Raw genomic sequence first — 23,473 nt, 5'->3', positions numbered from 1 at the left:
TTATTACAATCACTATATTTTAAGCCAAAACACAGGAAATATACACACAATGTGTACAGCATCCTATGAAACAATAATAATGACACAATATAAAATAGCAAGAAATGCACATTTGCAGAGACAACAAATTTGCTTGATTTTAAAGCATAATAATCTCACCGAAGTTTCTCACCAGTAGAGGAATTTAGTCAGTTTTTTTGGTCTGTTTTTTTAATTGACATATTTTGACAGAGGATTGACAATAGAATCAAACAAAAAAAATGTTCTTTTATAGATACTTTGATATAATAAGATGATCTATACTTTAGAATCAAGAATATTTAAACTTGAATTTCATTTCTGCCATTATCTTACAGTACAATCTTTGGAAAATGCTTAATTTCTCTGGGAAATAATAGAAATTTTGATTATGCCAAGTTTTGGCAAGATATAACAGAAACTTCAATGCACTATTGATGGGAACATAATTAGATGTGGCCATTCAGAAGAACAGCTAAGAAATAATTAGTCAAATAAAAAATGCATTCGTAACTGTGACCCAGCAGGTACACTCCTGAGTACATACCCAGAGTAACTTTTACATGGAAGGTCTTACAATTATATTGATAAAATATTATTTCTGGGAGTAGAGAGAGTATGAGGCAATATAGGTGTCCAGCAATGGTACCACTATATGTGAAACTAGACACTAAGAGCTTTAAAAAAAAATTGATTTTCTAGGCTAATACTCAGAGATTCTGATCCAGTGCATCTGGGATGAGTCGGAGATACTGGATGTTTCATCCAAGATTGTGCAACCAAGGTTGAGAGATTAGGATAAAGCTTAAAATCACACAACTGAGTGAAAGGTAAGAAATATCAAGAGATCTATAGCATAATACCACTATGTAAATTTAAAAAGCATATAAACATAAAATCACAACTCCATATTTTATAAGGATACATAAAAGTCAAGGATATGTGACAAACACATTTGAGTGGTTCCTTATATGGGGATATGCATGAGTGTATGGAATGCAGATAAAAGAGAATTCAATATACATATATTTATACATCAATATTTGCATCTATACAAGAAACAGGTCTTGCAGTCTTGCAAAGAATTCTTATACGAGTGTTCCAGGGATAAGAAACATTATTAACTCAATCGTTTGTACCTAAGCTCTAAATAGTATTAACGATGGCAATATAAAATTAGTGGATGGGAATAGCTGGTCTTTAAAGTCCCTTCTAGTTTATATTGTGCATTTGTTATATTGTGCATCTAGATAACATTTCTTAACATATGTTTGCATCTGGCTAGAAAATTTGTCTTAACTTCTCTCACTGCCTTTTCAGCTTGAGACACTTTGGTTGAGTATCCTCTATTAAGTGAGAATTCAATAGATATAGAGGAATATGCCAAAATTGAAAATTATTATAACAAGGAATAAACAATGATTGCTCTGGATGAGGAAAGACTTGGTAATGGGCAGTGGAACCATGATAAATGTTTTCTAATATTTGAAAAGCATCTGTCACATAAAAAATGACACATTTTGTTTGGCAACAAATGGAACAATCTGAATCACTAGATGGTATTTATAAGAATTTCTGTTCCATGTAAGAAAGACCTTTTATTTAAAGTTGTCTGAAAAGGGAAAGAACTGCTATTGATAATTGTGAATTCACAGTCACTGAAGTGTTCAAAAATGGTGGAGGTGGAATAGAGGTTAGTTACCTGTTGGTGCTGCTCATACAATGGTTTTCACTCAGATTGGGGTCTCCTTTACTTTCTTATTTGGAGTCCATGATAGGAAATGTATATCATTTTTTTCTTCAAGATTAAGTTCATAAATACTGAATTAGATGATTTAAAAGGTTTTGGTTAACGTTGTGATGCTATTAGAGGCAAGAAAATTACCTATCCATTGCATGAGTAAATCATCAATCTGATTATATTCTAAAATACATATCAATTTCAATATTAGATAAACTACATTCCAATAAAAGTTAAGTTTGGTGCACAAATATAAAGTATATGCTTTGCTGGCAATTTCTGTGTTTAGTTTTATTTATTTATTTATTTATATTTTTATAATTCGGGTCTGTGTTTTCATGTTAAGAGACATCAAGGTCATTGGAAATCAAAAAGGTGCAGGGGGAGGAGAGGAGGGGTAAAAACCTACCTATTGTATACTATGAACACTATTTGAGTGACGGGCACACTAAAAGCCCCGACTTAAGCATTATAAAAGGTAACTGTGTAACAAAAACATTTGTACCTCCTTAATATTTTGAAGTAAAACAATTTATGTGGAATACATTTTATTGAAGTCATTTAATGCTTTTAAGAGGAAAATTACCTATAGAACCAAATAATCACAAGCCAAAACAGTTCAATAGTGAGTGATTACTGACAGGATATCTGAATGTGATCAATGTGAAACCTTGATTAAGAACATCATCAAAGTTTTGGTCACTGGAATTTATTAAAGAAAAACAGAAAGCATCAAAATCGGAATTAGAAGACTGAGATTTATAGATTTATACTCGAGACTTCAGTCCATAGTGCAGCACTGTCACCTAATACGTGTCCTTTGAAAGCAATGTTTTTGATCTTTGAGATTCATTTTAATTCAGTAAATATTTATTGAATGACAACTCTGAGATAAGTCTTGAGCACACAAAATACAATCCCAGGGATCTCAAAATCTGACAATGGATCTGCCTATGTAAATAAATACTTGTATACAGGGTAGTAGAAGAATGGACACAGTAAATAACAGAAGTAAACATATTGTGCAGTTGCTGCAAAATGAAGAGATTAATAATACAGGGAGTGGATAAAGGAAGAGGATTGCTGAATACAATACCTACTTCCGAGCTTTGGTAAAGGATGAAAAGAGATAAGGCATGTTGAAATATTTTGTATACTGTATGTTTTTCTTATTTGATGGAAGAATTTTGAAACATGAAATATTTTTCACATTCTTCCTTTCTATTCCCACTTCTGCCACACCTGGTTAACCTCCCCAACACTTCACATGTGAACTTAAGAAATAAAAATGTCTATCTTGTGCCCCAATGATCAGGGAATTTTCCTCCGAAAGTTAGAGTTAAAATAAAATGTTTTTACTTTCCTTTGAATAAACAAGTTACTTTGGGGACTGGCCGTGAAGATCATAATGGAAAATGAAATATGATAAACTACCTACTAAAATTTTGTCTGAGACTAAGCAAGACTGTAATTAAAACAAGAAAAAAAAATTAAGAATTACTGGCAAAGTGACAAGTAAAGAGTGAGAGTTATAATTGGAGTGGGGAAAGAGCTTTTCTTTTTACTGATAAAGCAGCCAGAAAACGTTGAAATTTAAGTATGCTGTAAAAGTTGCCCAAATCAACAATTCTGTTAGGAACCATCCTCCAGTTTCTCAATTGTAAATAAGGATGATAATGCCTACCTCATAGAGCAACTACAAGGGTTCAATGGACCAACTTCAAGTAGAAACTCAATGAAAATTAGCTAGTTTTCTTGGCCTTTATTTCTGTTTTTGTTAAATTAATTATTGAACATATAACAGTTTTATGACGCAAGCAACGATGACATAAAATCAGGTAAGACAGATTATTATTTGAGTGTGGGAAGTGCAAAGCATCTGCAAACTTTAACATATCATATTTTGGGCAAGAACACTGGGTTGTATATTTAAGGAAAAGACCAGACGGGGGAAAGAAAGGAATTGAGGTAAAAGTATAATTGGACAAAAATCTTTATATTGTGACTTTTTATCTTTTGAAATTAATTTTAACTGGGCAATCCTGAGAACATTACAATTTCAGAAATAAATCAGCTTAATTAGATTGGGAAGTGCATAAGTGAGATCATGTTGGTTATGACAATAAATTTGGTCCTAAGACATATGTAGGAAGTTTAGTACAGATATATTCAGTATGTGACTACATACTGAATAATTAATGTGAAGGTTTAGGCTTCTCGGTTCTCCAACTGACAGAAGATATGTAGGCAATATAAAGATTATTGGAAGGTGGGTAGATGAAGCCTCCCAGCTGCTGTGGTTTTCTGTAATGAGCTCTGAAATATTCTTTTTTCCCCCTAGAATCAAGAGTTAGAAAATCAGAGCTATGGGTGGTCACTCATTTGCTTGATACATATTTTTTTTTTATTTGTTTCCTGTCATTAAGTATTTTGCACCTGGCAGCAAGCCAACAAGCATTTTGAGCTTGGCAGCATAAATGGGGCTTAAATTAGGAAGGATACATAAAAATTGCTAGGAAAGGAAAATTACTTTATTAACTTTATAAGAAATTACTGTGTATTGATTATCTCTCTATTCAAGTTCCCAGTGTGCCAAATAGAAATATGTTGTAAGTCAAATTGGATACAATTGCAGTATCTCTACATAAGCCAGGATAGTATAGAATAACTTTAAATTTCCCTGCCAAACAGCAGATATGTTTTAATGGTAATTTATGTTTAGTAGACATTTTCCTTTATCCCACCCATAATAATTTGTAATTATATGTTTAATTATTTGCAAATATCTATCTTATTTGCTAGATTGTTCTGTTTGTGATGATAGAGGATCTGTTTGTTGTTGTTTGTTTTATTATAGCTGTATCCCCAGTGTTTAGCATACTAAAAAATGAATAAATTGTCAGAAGCCCCTGTCTAGTCTTTCTCTTTTTATTACTGTACTTTGACAATATCTGACCCTAAAAAAAGGTTACCACATTCTGAAGGATGTTAGAGAGAGAATAATGGTCTATTTGTATTGTATTTCAGTAGGCTTAAGGAATTGCCTCAGACCTACTACCTTACTATTTAAAACAAAGACAAAAACAGAAAATTACAAGTGTCAGTGAGAACATGGAGAAATTAGAACCTTTTTGCACTGTTGGTAGGAATGTAAAATGGTGTAGCTATTATGGAAAATGATATTGCAGTTCCTCAAAAAATTAAACAAGAAAATTGGGATTTGCTAAGCTTAGATTCCTTAGCTGTGACAAGAGCTCACTGCATATACAATAATCCACACGTGGTACCTCACATTGCCTTCTGGTACTCAAAAGGAAATTCATGCAATGAAAACTGATTTGACTATGAAGCTCAAGTTTGTGCTGTCCTTTGATTAATAAAGTTCGTTGTCTCTGACCCAGGAGTCTTTTGCTAGCTTTTATAACTCTGTAGCAGGCTGACTTCAAAGCTTTCAAGCAGAGCAGAAACTCAAAACCTTCATAGTTTTTGAGAATGCCCTATTTTTTTTTTTTTGTATTTAATTTCTTCAAACGTAAATGAAAATCTGAGAAATTTCTGTGTGCTACAATATGGTACAATTTTCATCTGATACAGTTTATGCCAAAGTTATGACAGCATTATGTGTTATTAACTCTTAAAAGTCCTTAGATGTATTTTCTTAATAATTCACACTAAATCTATGGGGCACTGATGAAGTTGAAGAAAACAACATATCATTTCTATGTTTCCATTCAGCATTTCAGAAATAGATGCTCAAAATACTGGGGTAGTAAAATTTTCAGAAGATGACATATGTATTATAAGCAGAGATCTCTCTGAATACATAACTTTGCTATGCTGAATGTAAATCTAATTTTGTGACAGCTGTAAAAATGGCTACCTCATAGGCAAAAGCAAAGAAATCAAATTTATGCTATTCTCTGAAAAGTTACAATGCTAAAGAAAGCATTGTTCTGAATTGTAAATCATAACATTTTTGCCTCTAGTGAGGTTCCTGGGAAAATGCAATGCTTTAGAATGTATTTATAAATCACCTTTCATCATGAAGAATTTTGAAGTCATTTCCAAACATAAGTAGGTAGGAAAAGGAGGGTGGGATTTGACTTGGAAAGTAGTTGCTCACCAACATCTAGAACAGAAAAACGTCTATTGCTATCAGCACTAGGTGTGCTGAAAGTTATGATTGAATAAGTCAGTTTTTTTTTCTTTTTTCAAAATAAATTTTATTATGTATATTTAAGTTATACAACATGTTGTTATTGGATATACAGATAGTAAGGAAATGTCTTTTATTTATTTATTTTTTTTTCATCTTATTGTTATGGGGGATACAGAATTGCAGGTTACATACGTTGCCCTTTACTAAACCAATAGGATGACAACACTTACAGACCAAAAAAAAAAAAAAAAAAAGAAAGAAAGAAAGAAAGAAAGAAACAAAACAAAACAGAAAAAGCAGTCAGAAGATGTCAGCAGGAAGAGAGGCTGACATCACTGATCACATAATGAGCATAGGGGTAGGAAAAAGAGGTAGAAACGTTTGTACATTTGTGAACCACATGTATGATAAGGCAAGGGCCTCCATAGATTATTTCTGGCTTTTAGATTTTACATTTATCGAGTGATAAAAGGGAATATAATAAAATAAAGTTCAATACCATCAGTTGAATTGACTCTGTCAAAACTCATTGTTTCCAAATGCAAGTCATCCAATTTCATTCTTGGAATAAATTGAAACAGGTAGTGATATTTTCTTTTATCCTTTCAAAAGTCAAATGGCCTATCTCTGAGTATAAATGCAAACCTAAATTTAAGAGTCTTTACAACCATCCATTTTGCAAACAGCATATAAATATTATACTACGAAAAGATACACGATCAGAATACACTTTGGTTTACATATATTTATGGGTGTGTATGTATAGATACAGATGTATATGTATAAAATTTTAGGTGGACACATGATAAAAAGATGTGTAAATATTTCCTATCTATGAGTAATAACCTTTCTTGCATTTATCAGAGAAAACGAAGAAAAATGAAGGTGGCATCAATTGATGTTTTAAAGCAAGGAAGATTTTCTAAAGAGTTTTTCTCTCATTACTCAAGTGTCTTTGAGAGCCCTTAGTCTGTGAGCTGATACTGAAGGTTCTTTTTGGCTAAGGAAAGAAAACATCCTTGTTAGGAATTCTAGACATCACATCTATTCCTTAAAGTCCTGTGATAAGTATTAAGAATGTTTATGAATATTCTGGTTCTTCTGGACTTGTGTTAGGCTTGTCCTTCTGTAGTCTTTTTGAAGTAATTGTAGTTATGTGATTTGTTTTGGCCAACAAAATATAAACGGACATAATTTGTGGCACTTCCTGACCAGATTTTAAAAAGGAATGCCAGATTCCCATTTGCAATTTTTCTGCCATAGAATTTATGGGAAAATGTCCTGAGATGGGGCATCTATGACCCTGAGTTCTCTCATGACTGTGGTAAGCAGAGCTCACCTACCTGATAGTGTTAGATAAACAGACTGAACAAGAAATAAACCTTAATTTTATGAAGCTTCTGAGATGGTAATGTTATTGTCACAATGTGACCTCACATATTTCAAATGATAAGTCACACAATTTTTATATATTAAGTAAAAAGAAAAGACTTGCAAGATTTCTTAATAAGTACTTTCAGGCTTTACTTTTTTTTCTAAACTGAAGTCACTTTATCTTAACCATCTTCCTAGAAATTCATTATAATATCTCTATTGAGCTGAATTATCCATGAAAGTAGAAGGAGTTAACCTAAATTTAATTAAGAAAAATCAATGAAACAAACTGAAGTTCTCATTAAATGATCAAATTACTCCTCAATAAGAATTTGTTCTAACAATAGAATAGAAAATACACTTAAAGGTCACTTGATTAATTCTGTGGTATATAAATTGATTGCATTATTGTTCAAATGATTGAAAAACAATGGAAGTGGCTTCTACTCACTACTCCTAATAGTAACTAAGTCAGAATATATATATATATATATATATATATATATATATAACATGAAACTCTGCCTCCTGTAAGCTAATCAAAACACTGGTGCTCAAGAAAAGCAAGACTAAAAAATTCATATGTGAGAGGGAGTGGATAAATGATGAAAATTGACATTTTTGTAAATGACTATAGGTGAGAGTTAGATCTTACTTTTTCTAAAAGCAAAAATTGACAGAAATAAGTGTTCTTTAAATTTATAAAGCCAAATATTTCCAATTGTTTATACATTATATATGTGTGTATATATATAATTTTGTAACATATTTTCAGGAAAATAATTTGTAAATTCATAGTTTATATTATAATACCATGAGAAATAATCTTATTAAATTTTTCTTCTATAATAATTCAGAAAAACTTAAATACAAGATTTATTTTTTTTTTTTTTTTTTTTTTTTTTTTTTTTTGTTGAGACAGAGTCTCACTTTGTTGCCCAGGCTAGAGTGAGTGCCGTGGCGTCAGCTTAGCTCACAGCAACCTCAGACTCCTCGGCTTAAGCGATCCTACTGCCTCAGCCTCCCGAGTAGCTGGGGACTACAGGCATGCGCCACTATGCCCGGCTAATTTTTTCTATATAGATTTTTAGTTGTCCATATAATGTCTTTCCATTTTTAGTAGAGACGGGGTCTCGCTCAGGCTGGTCTCGAACTCCTGACCTTGAGCAATCCACCCGCCTCGGCCTCCCAGAGTGCTAGGATTACAGGCGTGAGCCACCGCGCCCGGCCAAATACAAGATTTATTATTGTGCATTTGGTGATTTCCATGGATGGAAGAGCAGGGATGATAGCAATACTTTTTAAATGTTGAATTCAATACACATTACTAGCTAATTAGTCACATTTTCCAGACATGTAGCATTATTTTACATTTTTTAGACTTTCTCTTTTCTACTTTTCCTTTCTTCATTTTTTTATGTTTAATTTTTTTTAACTCTTGCTTCATACATGGCTTATATGCTTAAGAATAGTTGAAACTGAAAAGAATTCTAAGAATTTATAATTGATAGATGAATGTCATTATATGAAACAAATTGATTTTCCCAGGACGTTGTGGGTCCACAGAATATAGGTAAAAATAAAGCATAACTCATATTATTTACTTTATTAATATAAAGTTAAATTTAGTTAAATTTTAGAAAGATGCATAGAGATTATTCCCAAAGAACTGAATCCTTTCCCTTTGGTATTATGGTGTATTGCTAAGAAATGGAATCATAAATCTGTCTTTATTGAATAATCTACTCTCATGTGCCAAATAATATCCTTTGGTTGCTGAACATTACCTAGAAATCCTCTCTTTTATCTTTAAAGTAGTCATATGAAATATAATGCAGGATCCTATGATCTGAAATATGTGCTATATTCAGGGGGTCAATGTTGAATCAAAACAGAACATTCACTGAGAATGCTAAAATGTATGGGGAAGGAAAGATGGTCCCAGAAGAAATTAAAGATTCCTTTAGGCTACAATGTTTCAGGGCCAACTGCAGCATGTTCCCAAATTTTTACCCACTACGAAGGTCAATATAATAGCCACTCAAAATTTTCCTTGCTAATGGGAATTTTAGTCTATCCTCTCAGTATCTTCAGTGCTCCAGGGTATGAATCCTGATTTGTCTAAGTCAGTGATGGTAGACTGACTTCCTATTGGCAAGTGATTGGTTTAAATGAATTAAGTGTCTTGTTTAAATGAATTCAGAGTACTGTACACAGGAAAAATTACTTGTCATTGGAAAGTCACAAATGTTCTAGAATCCTAGAAAGGTGTTACTGAAAATGGTTCTGGTTTACTGGGTTTTGATTCTCATTCCAGCGTGAACTTTGGCAAGTTTTTTAACCTCTACTGGCCTCAGTTTTGATACTTTTAAGGAAGAAAATCATGGTATCTAATTGATACATTTTTATAAAGGTAAAACGAGGTAGTTTTTATATAATGCTTAGAACTGTGCTTAGAACATAGACAATAAATATGAGCTGTGTTATCATTATTGTTAAAATGGCAAATAGAGAATTCCTTCGACTACCCTCCAATTTTGTGCAAATTTTTTCAAGTGCAAAAATAGAGGGCAAACCTCTTACCTATTGGTGATGGTCTTTCCTTTATGATGGATACTTTTACCTAAACAATAGTTGCCATATTATCAAAAGAACATGCTTACCATCTCAAAAAAAAAAAAAAAATCAAATATACTTAACGGCTTACACCAGCCTAGGGGGTAAGATTTTTTTTAATTAAAATAGAATTAGGGGGTACAAGTGTTTTTTTTTTTTTTTTAATTACATAGATTAATTGCATAATGGAAAAATCTAGGCTTTTAATATACCCATCACCTGAATAGTTCATAATTTTCAAACTCTTTAGCCTGGGCTTCAAAATGCTCCAAAATATGATTGTAGGTAATCTTCTGAGTTAAAATTGTCACCTGTCCAGTCTACATTCATCTCTGGTAGCCAAAGTCAACTCACTTTCAGTTCCCCCAAATAAGGTGTCCTTTACTACAGTTGTAAAACATTTATGTGACTCTATACATTATGTATAACTAAATACATTTTTCCTGTAATCCTAGAAAGTACTTTTTCTATTTTCACCCATTTGAACATCTTGAAAGGTTTAGAAAGTGTTTGGTGAAGAGGGAAGAAACAAGGAAATGCTATTATTAACAAATGTTGAATTGAAATAAAATAGAGAAACTGGACAGTGGTTCAAGACCGTAGGTTGTTATGAAATTAATAATTTTTGACTGTATGTTTGGTTGTATTTTATTGAAGGGAAAATGTTCAACATTTATATAAGATAAGATTTGAGAAAAAGTGGAAACAGAAAATTTTATAGGCAAGACAATTGGAAAGAAAGAATAATATCATGATTGAGAACATGTTGCTGGAGCCAAATTGCTTTAATCCCAATCTTACCTCTGACTTTTACTACCTGTGTGACTTTACAAAATTTTCTTAACCTAACTGTGTCTCAATTTCCCTATCTATAAAATGAGCACCTACATACCTAGATACTATCCCCCTTATAGCATGGGTATGAAGGTTCAATAGGTTATTACATGTAGAGTGTTTCAAAATTGTTTCTGTCCCAAAGAATTTGTTCACTAAATGTTAGAGATAAACCAAAGGGAGGCAGTAAGATACGAACATATGAATTATTCTTCAAATCTCCACCAAAAATAATCACCCTCTCACCAAGACAAATTTTTCAACTGCCTCTGATCTTCCATGACATTTTATTTGTACCTTTCTTGGGAAGTGGAGTTTTATAGCCTACTAGTATATAATTATTTATGTTTGCCTTCTATAAGTCACAGTCTCCTTAAAATCAGCAATAGCTATGTACCTCTTCACCATCATTGTCAATCAGTAGATAACTTATTAATAAGAGCATATAATACAACTATCTCTCATTTAATATGAAAATCTGTTATAATCTTCACATCTCATTATTAATATTTCAGCCATCATATTATGTGTTTTTAATAAAACTTAGGGATAAAGCAATAAGATGGCCAATATTTTTATTGCGATATAGTATTTTGTAGTGTAATGATTTTCTAAATATGCAATTACATTGACAATTACCTCATGTCCATCATTTAGAGTAATTTTTATGGTAGATACAAATATTAAGCAGCTACAGCCATTTTAGAATGAGTTATGAGACAATCATATAACAAATTGATAAAAGCTGGACATTAATGTGTGATATTGTATTTATGCCTAAAAAGTAGTTACAAATTTGTGATCAGTATGAAATCTTTGTAAACTGTATTCATATTGAATTTTTTGTATAAAATGTGGAGATATAAAAAACTAGCTTATTTTGGAAATTAATCATCCATTGAAGGATAAAATGTAAAAGAGAATTAAGATCATATTAATGCAGAAATATTCTGCTTTTGCTTCTGTTTTCAGATGATTAATTTGTAGGCCAAATTCCAGATTTACAAACTAACAAAAAATTTCAAATTTTGAAAATATACAAAAACTGTGTCAGAACTAAATCTAAAGTTGTGTTGTACATAAGTGGTACATGGCCAGTGACATTAGGCAATGTGTGATTTGATATACTGAACACAGTCCTCCATCTTCTCTTCAATATCAAAGCCTCATTTACATGTCAGGGAATGATGTAGCCCTGGGAAGCTCATACCCTTAGTTTATATTACTGACATTTCAGAGGATGTAGGCCATTAAATTATAGTATGCCTTCTTTATGATGTATTATAAAAGAAATTTCTCATTCTATTCAGTAATTTTGGTTTTTCACCACAGATTATTTTCTTTTCCTTTGTGAGACTGTGAACTAATCATGTTTTCTGGATTTGTTTAGGTTTTAAGATGAATAAAAGCCAAATTTAATGCTGATTCTAACAAGGGTATAAGAATCCAGATTTAATTTTTATATATTAACCTTGCCCTTGGTTTCATCTTACTCTCCTGTTTTCTTTTAATATAGTTCTCCTTATTGACACTTAATTTGTTATTTAGCTATGTGAATCATGTTTTTATGCTGCATCAAGGCTCTCTTAAAGTTATGTATAAATGAAATATTAATATATAATAACTCGCCTTAATATTTTGCCTTTGAATACTATGGTAACTGTAACAAATATAAGGAGCAGTAAAGAAATAGAAAAGTGCCTGGATCAAAAAATACAAGGAATTAGTGCATAAAAACAAAAACAAAAACTATAGAAAAATACTTTTTATCCAATATTTCTTCAAGATTTAAAGTATTTAGAGCCAGTTTTGCATACCTAATAGTTACATAGTAAAATAATTATTTATGTTCTTTTGAGTCAGATATGAAATTGGGAAAAGCCTAAGGAAAGTGACTCTAGAAAAGTTTTATGTTTTGAGCACATTGATCAATAGACCAAAAAGTAGAGTTTTTTAAGACACCCAAGTTTTAAAATTTTGATTTTGTTCTTTATTATTAACTGTATGGATGAGCTTTCATCATCAAATGACTCAACCATGTACCTCCTTTACATAACTTTCTAAATTAGTAGGATCGATAAAACTGCACAGGAAAGAAAGAGACCAAGACAAAAATGTACAATGTCCTTCCCAAGTGACTCCTATAAAAATTTTTATTACTGTGATTTCTTAGCACAAAACACAAAGAACTTTTTACATGAAGTTAGTACACTAAAATATGGGTCACATGGTATTACTCAATGTTTTCAGTAGCTGCTATTCTCCTTCCTCTATTCATTTATCCTGAATTATTTTGCTTCACTTTAGATGGTGGCTTTACAAAAAGCAACAGAATACCAGATGGTCATTGCTGTGGTTCACTGAGTTTATATCCTAGCAGGAAGTTAGATGATTGCTTTTCAAGGTTCCTATCATGCATCGAACAGTCTATTTCACCACAGGGGATTCTGATGCTGTCAATATATTTTTGGCTAACCATGCGCCATCAATTTTTTCTTTAAATCATGGACCTATATAATCATATGCATGCTTTGTGTACACCAAGAAAATATAATTTTTCTTTCTTTTTGCATGTTGAGATATGTAGCCTTGTGTTAGAAATGAACATTGCTTAATGCTTATAAAATTCTGTTTTAATTTTGGAAAACACATTACTAAAATATTTGTTATAGCTTCTTCAAAAATGTACACTTTTTCTAAACAATGGATTTTGCATTTAGAAAATTTACTTTTAAATTCTTATTTGTAAAATAGACAAAAAATTCCCAACAAACAAAACCCTTCATAAAAGTACATGGTTCAATGTTATACAGAAATGGAATAAATAATTAAGACTTAGTTGTCTCAAAAAGAGACTGACTTTTATCTTTAATTTTAAACATATATGTTGTCTTCATTTTTCTAGGAATTGCGCAGAAAGATGAAGATGTGAAAATCATTCTATTAATTATTAAAAAAACCTCCTAATATACAATACATTCTTTTTATTATTTATTTATTTTTATTTCAGGATATTTTGAGGGTACAAACATTTTGGTTACATTTTATGACTTTGCCTCACCCAAGCAAGGATTAGAGGCATGTCCTTCCCCTCTACAATGCTCACCGAGTCCATTAGTTGTGTGTTTATCCCCACAACCCCCCAATCCCTGGAGAATATTACTACTGTGTGAGCACCATAGTGTTGATCAGTCAGTGCCAATTTGATGGTGAGTACATGGGAAGCCTATTCTTCTGTTCTTGTGATACCTCACTTCGGAGGATGGGCTCAATACATTCTTATACAATACTGAAAAATATACAGACTGTCACTCTATGTTCAAAGAAAATGGGTTGGTTGAATATTAGAATGATGAATGAAGGAACACAAAACTTGAACAATGGAGTAAACCAGCAAAATTGTTTGAGTTATTATAAACATTATGGAAAAAGTAAATAACTTTATGAAAGGAAGAAGATACAACTCACAAATGCAAAATGGGGAAAATAATCTGTAATTTTAATGTTAAAGATGTGGCTGACTGCTACAGTGGCAGAGCACAGGGTGATTACATGGTAAGAACAGGAGGCCTTGATTTTCTTCTCTGAACATAAAAAAGACATGGAAGGCCAGCATATGTTGCTTAAACAAGAGTACCACTCTATTTATTTGCATGAAATTAGGGAACACACATCTGCGCAATAACCCAGATGCTCACCAATTAGATCATCTTTCAAATACAAATCTCCCATATTCAATAGATAGACTATGAGTTTCATGAGGTCTGGAGCTATTTCATCCATCGTTACACTCAGAAGTGTGGCTTGTGTGTAGTGAGTTCTTAATATCTATGCTTAATTATTGAATATACTTCAAATTTGAGAACTTCCAGATAAGCATTACTCAGAAATGCTATGTTACCCTTGGGAAATATATTTTCACCAAGGATGTATACTACTTGCTGAATCCAGCTTAATTTATTAGGCTAATGTGGGCTTACAGTTCCCCTTAATTCTTAGAACTCTGAGAAAAATTAATTGCCTTGCTTGTGCAGTCCTGAATCTACATATATTCATTTGCTGATGCTATCAGTTTTCAAATACCTCATGTTTCCATGCTATTATGATATTCAAAAACATACCTTTACAGATAAATCTTACCCTGTTTTGGTCATGACCATGATAGAAATAAAGTATTAATTACCATTTGTTGAATATTATGGATTAAGTATTTTATGTACATTAATATAATACTCATCTTAATACTGTAAAGTAAGTAGGACTACCCCATTTATACAGAGGAGAAAACTGGGATCTGAAAAATTAAATGTCTAGATTGAGTTTCTATATATGTTCAGTGGTAGAGGTGTGAAGAAAACCCAGGGTTTTATTAGTCCAGAGTCCACTCTTTACGGAGTTCTTTACTACCTTGTTTAAACAAATATATATTCTCCATTACATCAGAGCCCCAGGCACATGTTTAGCTGTCAATAGTAATTCTGAATATGCTAAACACACATATAACAAAATGTGATTGCTATTTCTTCTACGTGATTTTTAAAAATATTTTACTTTTATGTATTTAGAACCAATTAACAAGTTTTGAGCATCTACGTGCTAAGCATTATATAAATACTTAAAAAATATTATCTCAATCTAATCTCTTTAACCTTCACAATATTCTGAGATAAATTAAAAATACTCAGTTTTGACATAAGAAACAACATGCTCAGGTAATATGTGGAAGAAGATAAATTGACTCATAGATGTTGTGCCCTTAAAGGAAAATCATGTGCCCTTTGTGACATAATGCTGGATACTACTAAAACAATCTAATCAGGACATTTTCATCATTTTGTAACACAAACGTACTTTTCAAAACAAGATTAGGGTACATGAGAGAGTGATTGAGTGTTGGTCTGATTGTTGATTAGATAAGCTGTATTTTCCAGGGAGTAATGAAGAAGCAGCAAGTGACCTGTGACATTTGTAATTTTTTCCTTGTGCGCTGACATCACTGGGATTTTGTTGGCCAGCTTTGAGGTGATAAAATAACCCCTTTACCAAATAATACCTGCTTAATTTGCTTGTTCTGTAAGAGGCATGGACATTAGTATCAAAGGTAACTGTTCATATTAAGAAACTAGATCTCTACATCAAATGATAGGGCTAATTAAAAGCAAAATGTGCCTAAATAATGTTGCTCAGATAATAATGGCAAGTGTGGTGGTGAAACTGGAAGTCTGTGCTAAAACATTTTTTGAGATAACGTTTGAAACAACATGTTTGAAAGTCAACTATATCAAATTATCAATGTCTCAATTCTCAAAAAGAATTCTTAATGCATAGTTCATGATATTTTGATAATCCACAGTGCATTTGAGTGCTTTGTTCTTTGGAATAAAACAGTTTACCACACCATTGTTCTCTCTCTGATTCAAGGAGTTACAATAACACATTCTCTTCTTTGGGAGTGGGTTTAAGGAAAAAGGAGAAGGAAGTTTACAAGGTTTTCTTTTTTACTTTTTCAAACTTTTTTTAAAAAGAACTATAGATTATAGCTACAAAAATGTAGCTAAAAATAAACATATTTCCATTAGCTGAGTCACTACATCTCTGAGGGCTTTTGGTATAAAAATTATAAAAATAGTTGGTTAAATCTTCCTTCTTATTTTACCTTTACCAACTATTGTCTTTTATTGCTCAACCCAATTGCATGTTTCAGTGTTACATTTTGATCCAGAAAATTGTTGATCAGAGTTTCTAGAATAATACGTGGTGACAAAACAAGCTGTTATTCTTTTTTCATCATTCGTTTTTCTCTACCACATTGTAGTAGAAGGCAGTCTTACTTTCAAGAATAAAACTTGGAAGATTTGTTTTGCATTGTGAAAGGCAACAGCTCTCTCATTAGCCTGTTTGCTTTCAAATACTTGGTTTAGGTCACACAGCACCAATTTACTATATGACATCTACACCACTGACATCCAAGCCTTCTCCCAAAAGGATCTAACCTGTCAAATCAAAGTAAACTCCGTCAACATTTTACAGCATCACATCCCTTCATTGATCTGTGCTTTCCCTGAACCCTCATGTGAATTCCAAGATCTTTCCTTTATATATAACTGTACTCAAATCATCAAGAAAATATAAACACCCTTTTAAAATTTTCTCTAGTTAAACTAAAATGTATACAGGCCTAATACAATCTTATATTTTCTATGACTGACTCACTCCTTAAATCTTAATATGTTAATTCTTCCATCAAATTGTTTGTTTTTTTGTGTGTGCACCCAGGTTTAGGTTCATGTATCACTATAAATTTGTGTGTCTCTTTAACATACACTTTTATTAGTTTGACATGGGGTGCATATACCAAAATGCCATTCTGAATATAGAATAATAATTATGAATTTTTGAATGTTAAATCTAAGAATAGAATAACCATTTCACCTTGTCTGCCAACAACTCGTAATTAGTAAGGAATGTTGTGAGCACTGGGTTAAGAAGGACTCTGAGGGTACATCAAAGCTCAGTGTGAATAAATGTCATGAAAATGTCTGTCAAAGGAGGGGGTGCAGGTAAGACATATAATCCAGGTATTTTTATTCCAGAATTGGAGCACAGGAATTAGCCTTTACTTTTTATAAGATATTGTTTAGCCCAGCAGCTAGTTGCTTTTTTACAAATACTAGCAGATGGTGTTGATAAAATTCATCCCTCCTGTGAACAAACACAAAACTCGTACACCATACCCTCTAGGTTGATGTAGCATTCTTTTTTTTTTTTTTTTTTTTTTTAATTAAACTATCATTTTCAGGAAGCATCAAAAGAACTCTCTAAAAGCAAAGGTTTCATCAAGGAGAGACTCTACTTGGGGGAAGCAATAAGCAAATCATTACAGAGTTATCAGCCCCCTGCAAAGTTATAAATTACAGAATCAGTATGCCATCGAGTGGCAGAAAGCAGAAGAGAGAAGGCATGGGCTGAGCAGTCTCCCATCTTTTCTTTTGAAATGAATGACAACCATACGCATTGAAGATACACTAGCCCTCTATTCTTTAAGTTTTAATGAAAAATTGGTTAGTGGGAGATAAATTGCACCTTAGAAAACTAGATCATACGCTCTATGAAGTATGACTTAGACTCTACCCTTAGCCAGTGAATATTAGTAACACATGAGAACTACTTTTGAGGCAGGAAAGGAAAATTTGTACTTTCTACATGAATTATTGCCTCATTCAAAATGTTCTTGCTCTATATAATTTGTATTTTTAGCAATCCTCTGTGAAATCTTAAAGCATTGTCCCTGGCTGAACTTCCTTCCACTCAATGGGAGATATTTATACTTTTCTTATCAAAATTCCTAGCATACTCTACAGAGTCTGCTATTAAAGCAATTATCACACATTATTTTTAATATTTAGCTTCCACATATGAGTAAGAACATGTGAGACTTGTCTTTCTGTTCCTGTATTAATAATTACTTGATTACATTATGATCTGCCCCACTAGACACAGGTTCTCAAAGGCAAAAATTGTTTCTTAATCTTTTAATCCTCAGAACATGAAATAATGCTTTGTACAGAGTAGGCCCTTAATAAATGCATTTGAATGAGTAAATTTATTCATTAGTATTAATTATTGCTGAGGAGAAAAAAAGCTGAGCTTGTCAGACAGAAGTTAACCAGGAAGCACATCCAAAAACAGTGAGCGTCACTTTTTGATAGATAAAAATATGATAGAAGTTAGAGTGGAAGTCAAAGGAAATAGGCCTGCAGGGACCTGGGAATGAGCAGCAGGGATGTAGGGTATATATTCTGGCAACAGAGTTTAACCTTGAAACAAAAAGGGCAACAGCAACAAAGCAATAGAAGTGTTGGTTTTAGGATTAGATTTGGATAGAAAGGTACTTGATAGGATCCATTTTAAATTAGTCTTTGTTGACTATATATCCTTTCTTTAGGGAGGAGATGGTAACAGATACTAAGGAAAAGTGGGATGATAGAGCTAACATAAGTAATTACTTAGTTTGTACCTGACAACTTTATGTATACTATTAAACTCTAACAATGTTAAGATTTTGGTATTTCTGCCTATCACTTCATCTTGCTATATGTGCCTAAAGAAATAGTTTCTAAAATTATTCAATTTTTGTTCAAAGGCTCTAGTTAGTAAGTGAAAGGATCAGTATTTAGAATAGGATATTTCTGACTCCAAAAGTTATCATTTGAATTGAGATGGAGAAGAAGGGGCCCCACAACAGAGATTAATTTCCAGGTAGTGTTAAGAATTGAATTAATAAGTGTTGGTCTTCAGAATTTCTATAGGCAAGATCCATCTATGTATTTAACTAATGTTGAATATGTTCTATTTTCTAGCCTCTGTTCTTTCAACTTTTTCCACATTATTATATTATTTATTTTCCCTATAATACAAATAGCCTTTATAGTATTAATAATAAACAATATGGCATTAATTTTATAAATCTTCATGCTCTACTCTATCAGAAATCTTTAAAAAATTAATTATCCTATCAATATTTCTCAATAAAAGCAAAATAATGACTTCAACAATGTAAATTTCTAAATATCATAAACTCCAAATGTTTTTCTAATATAAATATGACACACATAAATGCACTATGTATGCATAAATATGTATATAAATCTAGAGATGTAGATCACTGTTTCATTTCACAAGTATTCTTGTCTTAAGAAGCATTTAATATTTTTCTATACTTGTCATATAGTATATGAGATATATATATATATCTATATTTATGTTTACTTGTCATATAGTATATGATGCACATGCACACACACATACACACACACATTTGAGATTCTGTAGAAGCAAACACCAAACATATTTTTCAAATGTACTGGCTAATTAGAAATCTTATTTTTTAAATATTTTCATTGTGTCAGACAAATATTTGATCAGTATAAAATATACATATATATTTTTTTACCTCTACAAATGGGAACAGGAAAATCCCATGAGGCTGTATTGACTGAATTGGCTATGCAGGTGAGTTGAGGGTGGCCATCAAGGATATATCCAGTAACACAGCTGTAGCGGATCTTGTCCCCAACGTCAAATCTTGTACCATATAATACACCTTTGGGTGGAACTCCTGGGTTTCCACAAGAGCTACTCTGCAATTCTACAAAAGAGGAGAAAAATGAGAATTTACAATTATTTTAATATATACTTTACTGTTTTAGATTCATATACTTATATGTAGATGTAGATATCCTTAATTTTCTGGAGAAGAGTTACAAAAAAAGAAATGTCTTCTACTTCGATACATGTGTAACAGTGAAGTATGAGAAATGGTACTATTATTTGTACTAGAAAATTTTATATTACTTAGAGTAAGTTTTGAAATTAATATTACTTATATCTTACAGATAAATAAAACTGAGATTAAAGCCACCTATGTGGCTTCTTTAAAGTTATATTCTAATAACATAGTAATAAACAAATTCATTTTCATTCATATGATCTCCAATACTTTAATGCTTCTACTCAGCCTTAAACCATGAGCATTCATCTGGTAAAATACACATTTAGGATGGAAATTTTTTTCATTCAAATGAGAAAAATATAGTGCAGCAGAAAATGAAGGAGATTTTGAAGTTAGAGAGATTGAGCTATAATTCTAGCACTATTATTTTTGTTATTAACCTTGAATGTATGATAAGAATTATATTAGGCAAGGCAAAGGCATAATATGTAACCAAAATGTTTGTACCCCCATAATATTCTGAAATAAAAAGGAATTATAATAATAAGCTAAGCATTACAGTTGTGACATTTTAATTAGATCAATATGCAAAATACCTGGAAAAGTCCTGATACATCAGAATATTTTACCTATCACTTTGTTATTCTATTAGTTTATGCTTGAAGGTAAACAAGTATAATAATGTAAGAGTTTTTTACAATAATAATCAATTCAGAAAAAAATCCAATTTTACTTTAAATGAAAAAATATATAAAAATAGAATTTACAGAATAAAGGCATTAGGGACAAGTTATTTTTCATTGTGTTGTTTTCTAAGTTTTCTTTTATATTACTTCATATTATATTACCTTTATACTATAAAATAATAATAAATGAAAAAACAAATAGTAATAAATTAATGAGATAAAAGGTATTCCAATTTGAATAAATCTACAGTTTAGTTAATTGTATTGTACAAATGTTAATTTCCCAGTTTTGACAATTTTACTGTGGTTACATAAGTAGTCATATTAAGGGAAGCTAGTTACGAATATAAAACTACTGTTCTTACAAAATAATAACTTAAAAGTGACTTTGCAATGCAAAAATATGTTCCCATTTTGCCTTGATATTTATCTCATTTGTGCACTTAATAAGTTCCATACAATACCATTATGTTAAACCAAATAATTATAAATGATGTTAAATATAATGTGATGTTAAATATAATGGCAATATTAAGTAAAAACATCCAAATACAAAATGGCTTATAATATGTAGCTGCAGATTTATAAAAAAAAAGTGCACTTATGCATAAGAATTGTATACAGAGATGAAATTTTATCTTTTTATCTATAATGGCATCATAGTAATTATGTGAGTGGTTTTAAAACTTACATTAATTTTGCTTATAAACTTTATAATGCAAGAAAAAAAATCACAGATTAATTTCAAATATGATGTCAGTTTAACAGAGGAAAATGTATTGGGGTCAGAACATCCATAAAACTTTTGATATATTTTAAAGACAAAATATTTACTTTGATTTTAAAACAGTTTTAGGTTTCTCAAATCTAGAAAAGTGAAGAACTTGACTAATAATTACTAAATGTAAATGGTTTAAATAAATAGGCAATTTCCTTAATAATACATAATAAACTTAAATTTATAAAATATTTTAAATGTTATAATGAAGGTTAATTATTTCTATTATAATATTTCACTTTACTATTTCTCTAAAACATAAGCTGATTGTTCATTTTCAGTAAAACAACACAAATTTATTATCTGTGAACCTTAAACAATTTTTTAAAAAATGCTTTGAAGTGAACAGAATTTTATTTTGAAATACCTAATTTTTAGAAAAATTAATTTGAGTAATAGATGAAATATTTACAGCAAGAGATGGTAAGGTTAATAAGTTTTGATAAAATGAATAAGAATCAATCCCTTGAATACATTAATAACAAAGGAAATACTTTTAATGAAACTACCACTTTGGCCTTAGAATCAATCCACTCCTCTCCTTTCCACCCTCTAAAAAATAATTAAGGTCAGGACTTCAATTATCATAAGGTTATATATCTAGGAGAAAAGTAGTTTCCAAATTATTTCACAAGAAGCAGTTATGTGAGTGAAAAAAGGAAAAAGAGAAAAAGCCTCTCAATAGTTGTTATATTCAAATTTAACTTTGGTTTAAATGAACAAATAAACATTTCCCAGAACAAAGTACCTAAAGCAAAAATGGAAAATATATCAGGTGAAGCAGTGAATGAATAATAAGATTGGATGGACTCTTAATAAATTATCTAATCTCCTGCCGTGTTGGCTCCATTATTTTTAACCCATAGACTGATAAAAATTTAGGCCATTTGTAAATGAACCACAAAGAATATAATTTTAAAACATATCTGGTGCTCACCTTTAGGAAATTTCTAATGTTTCCCCTTGTTTATCTCCTTCATAAATAAGAACATCTACACATCAACCTCTGTTGACTGAGTAACCCATGAAAACATTTAAGATGTTTCACATTCGTGTTTAATAGATTCTGATTCTATAACCATTGCTCATGGATTCTGTTTTTTGTCTTCTCCCAACCCTTTAATTCAGGACTTCTTTCTATACTGTCTTTGTCCAATTTAAGAGGTAAAGCCAAGAAGGATGTATTATTAACTGAAGAATTACATAACCCACTATCAAAAAATACTATAATCTGTTTGAAAGTTCATTAGTCTTGATTTTTTAAAAATAGTGCTGCATATTTAAATATTTTAATTAAATTAACTTTTCATTATAAAAATGATTTTTAAAAATAGCTACGTTAGACTAATTTTTAGACATTATTTCTACCGGAAGTCAAGAGTTTGAATTTCTGGGAAAATGAAATACCCAATCATATTCAGTAAAGCAAAATATGAACTAATTGGTAATATATGTTTTAAGTGTATATTATAGGTAGTGATTTTGCTTAACAATTATAAAATTATTCTTAAGGAAAATAGAAATTTAAACAATAAAATGAAGAATTTTTGTGTAATTCATCAGAGGTGCATGCAAGATAGTCACATTGTGCTTGTTACCTCAGTGTGTTTCTGCCACAGATAATTACATCTAAAAGCAGAGTTGTTTTCCTCTTCTTTCATTTATCTTCTTTCACCAGAAGATGACATTAATATATTAATTGAAAAGTTTGAGTAAAATAAAACAATTATAGAACTGGACAAATTGTCATTTTATATTCCATAATACAGAGATTAAAATGGGATTGGGGTGGGAGAGGTATTATTTTAAAATCATTTTCACCATTTTGTTGGTTGAGCACTGATTAATTTTTTTTTAATTTCAGGATATTATAAGAGTACAAACATTGTGGTTACATTTTATGTCTTTGCCTCACCCTAGCAAGGATTAGAGTTATGTTCTTCCCCTCTACAGTGCTCACTGAGTCCATTAGTTGTGAGTTTATCCCTGCAACCCCCTAATCCCTTTAGAATATTACTACTGTGTGAGCACCATA

The 23,473-nt window shown here is 31.2% G+C and overlaps 1 protein-coding gene across 3 annotated transcripts in view; it reads right to left on the bottom strand.

Annotated features, from left to right (window-relative positions):
• Positions 1–23,473, bottom strand: part of CSMD3 (CUB and Sushi multiple domains 3) — a 1,111,380-nt gene that overhangs the window by 827,801 nt on the left and 260,106 nt on the right. For all 3 annotated transcript variants that reach the window (XM_069466068.1, XM_069466069.1, XM_069466070.1), the window contains exon 4: positions 19,696–19,890. In XM_069466068.1, coding sequence (XP_069322169.1) covers positions 19,696–19,890 — 195 coding nt within the window. The remainder of the gene's footprint in view (positions 1–19,695; positions 19,891–23,473) is intronic.

The sequence above is a fragment of the Eulemur rufifrons genome, chromosome 3 (genome assembly GCF_041146395.1).
Source record: "Eulemur rufifrons isolate Redbay chromosome 3, OSU_ERuf_1, whole genome shotgun sequence".
In the NCBI taxonomy this organism is placed as follows: domain Eukaryota; kingdom Metazoa; phylum Chordata; class Mammalia; order Primates; family Lemuridae; genus Eulemur; species Eulemur rufifrons.
The sequence above is the reverse complement of the archived record's forward strand: the minus strand, read 5'-3'. Positions and strand labels throughout refer to the sequence as shown.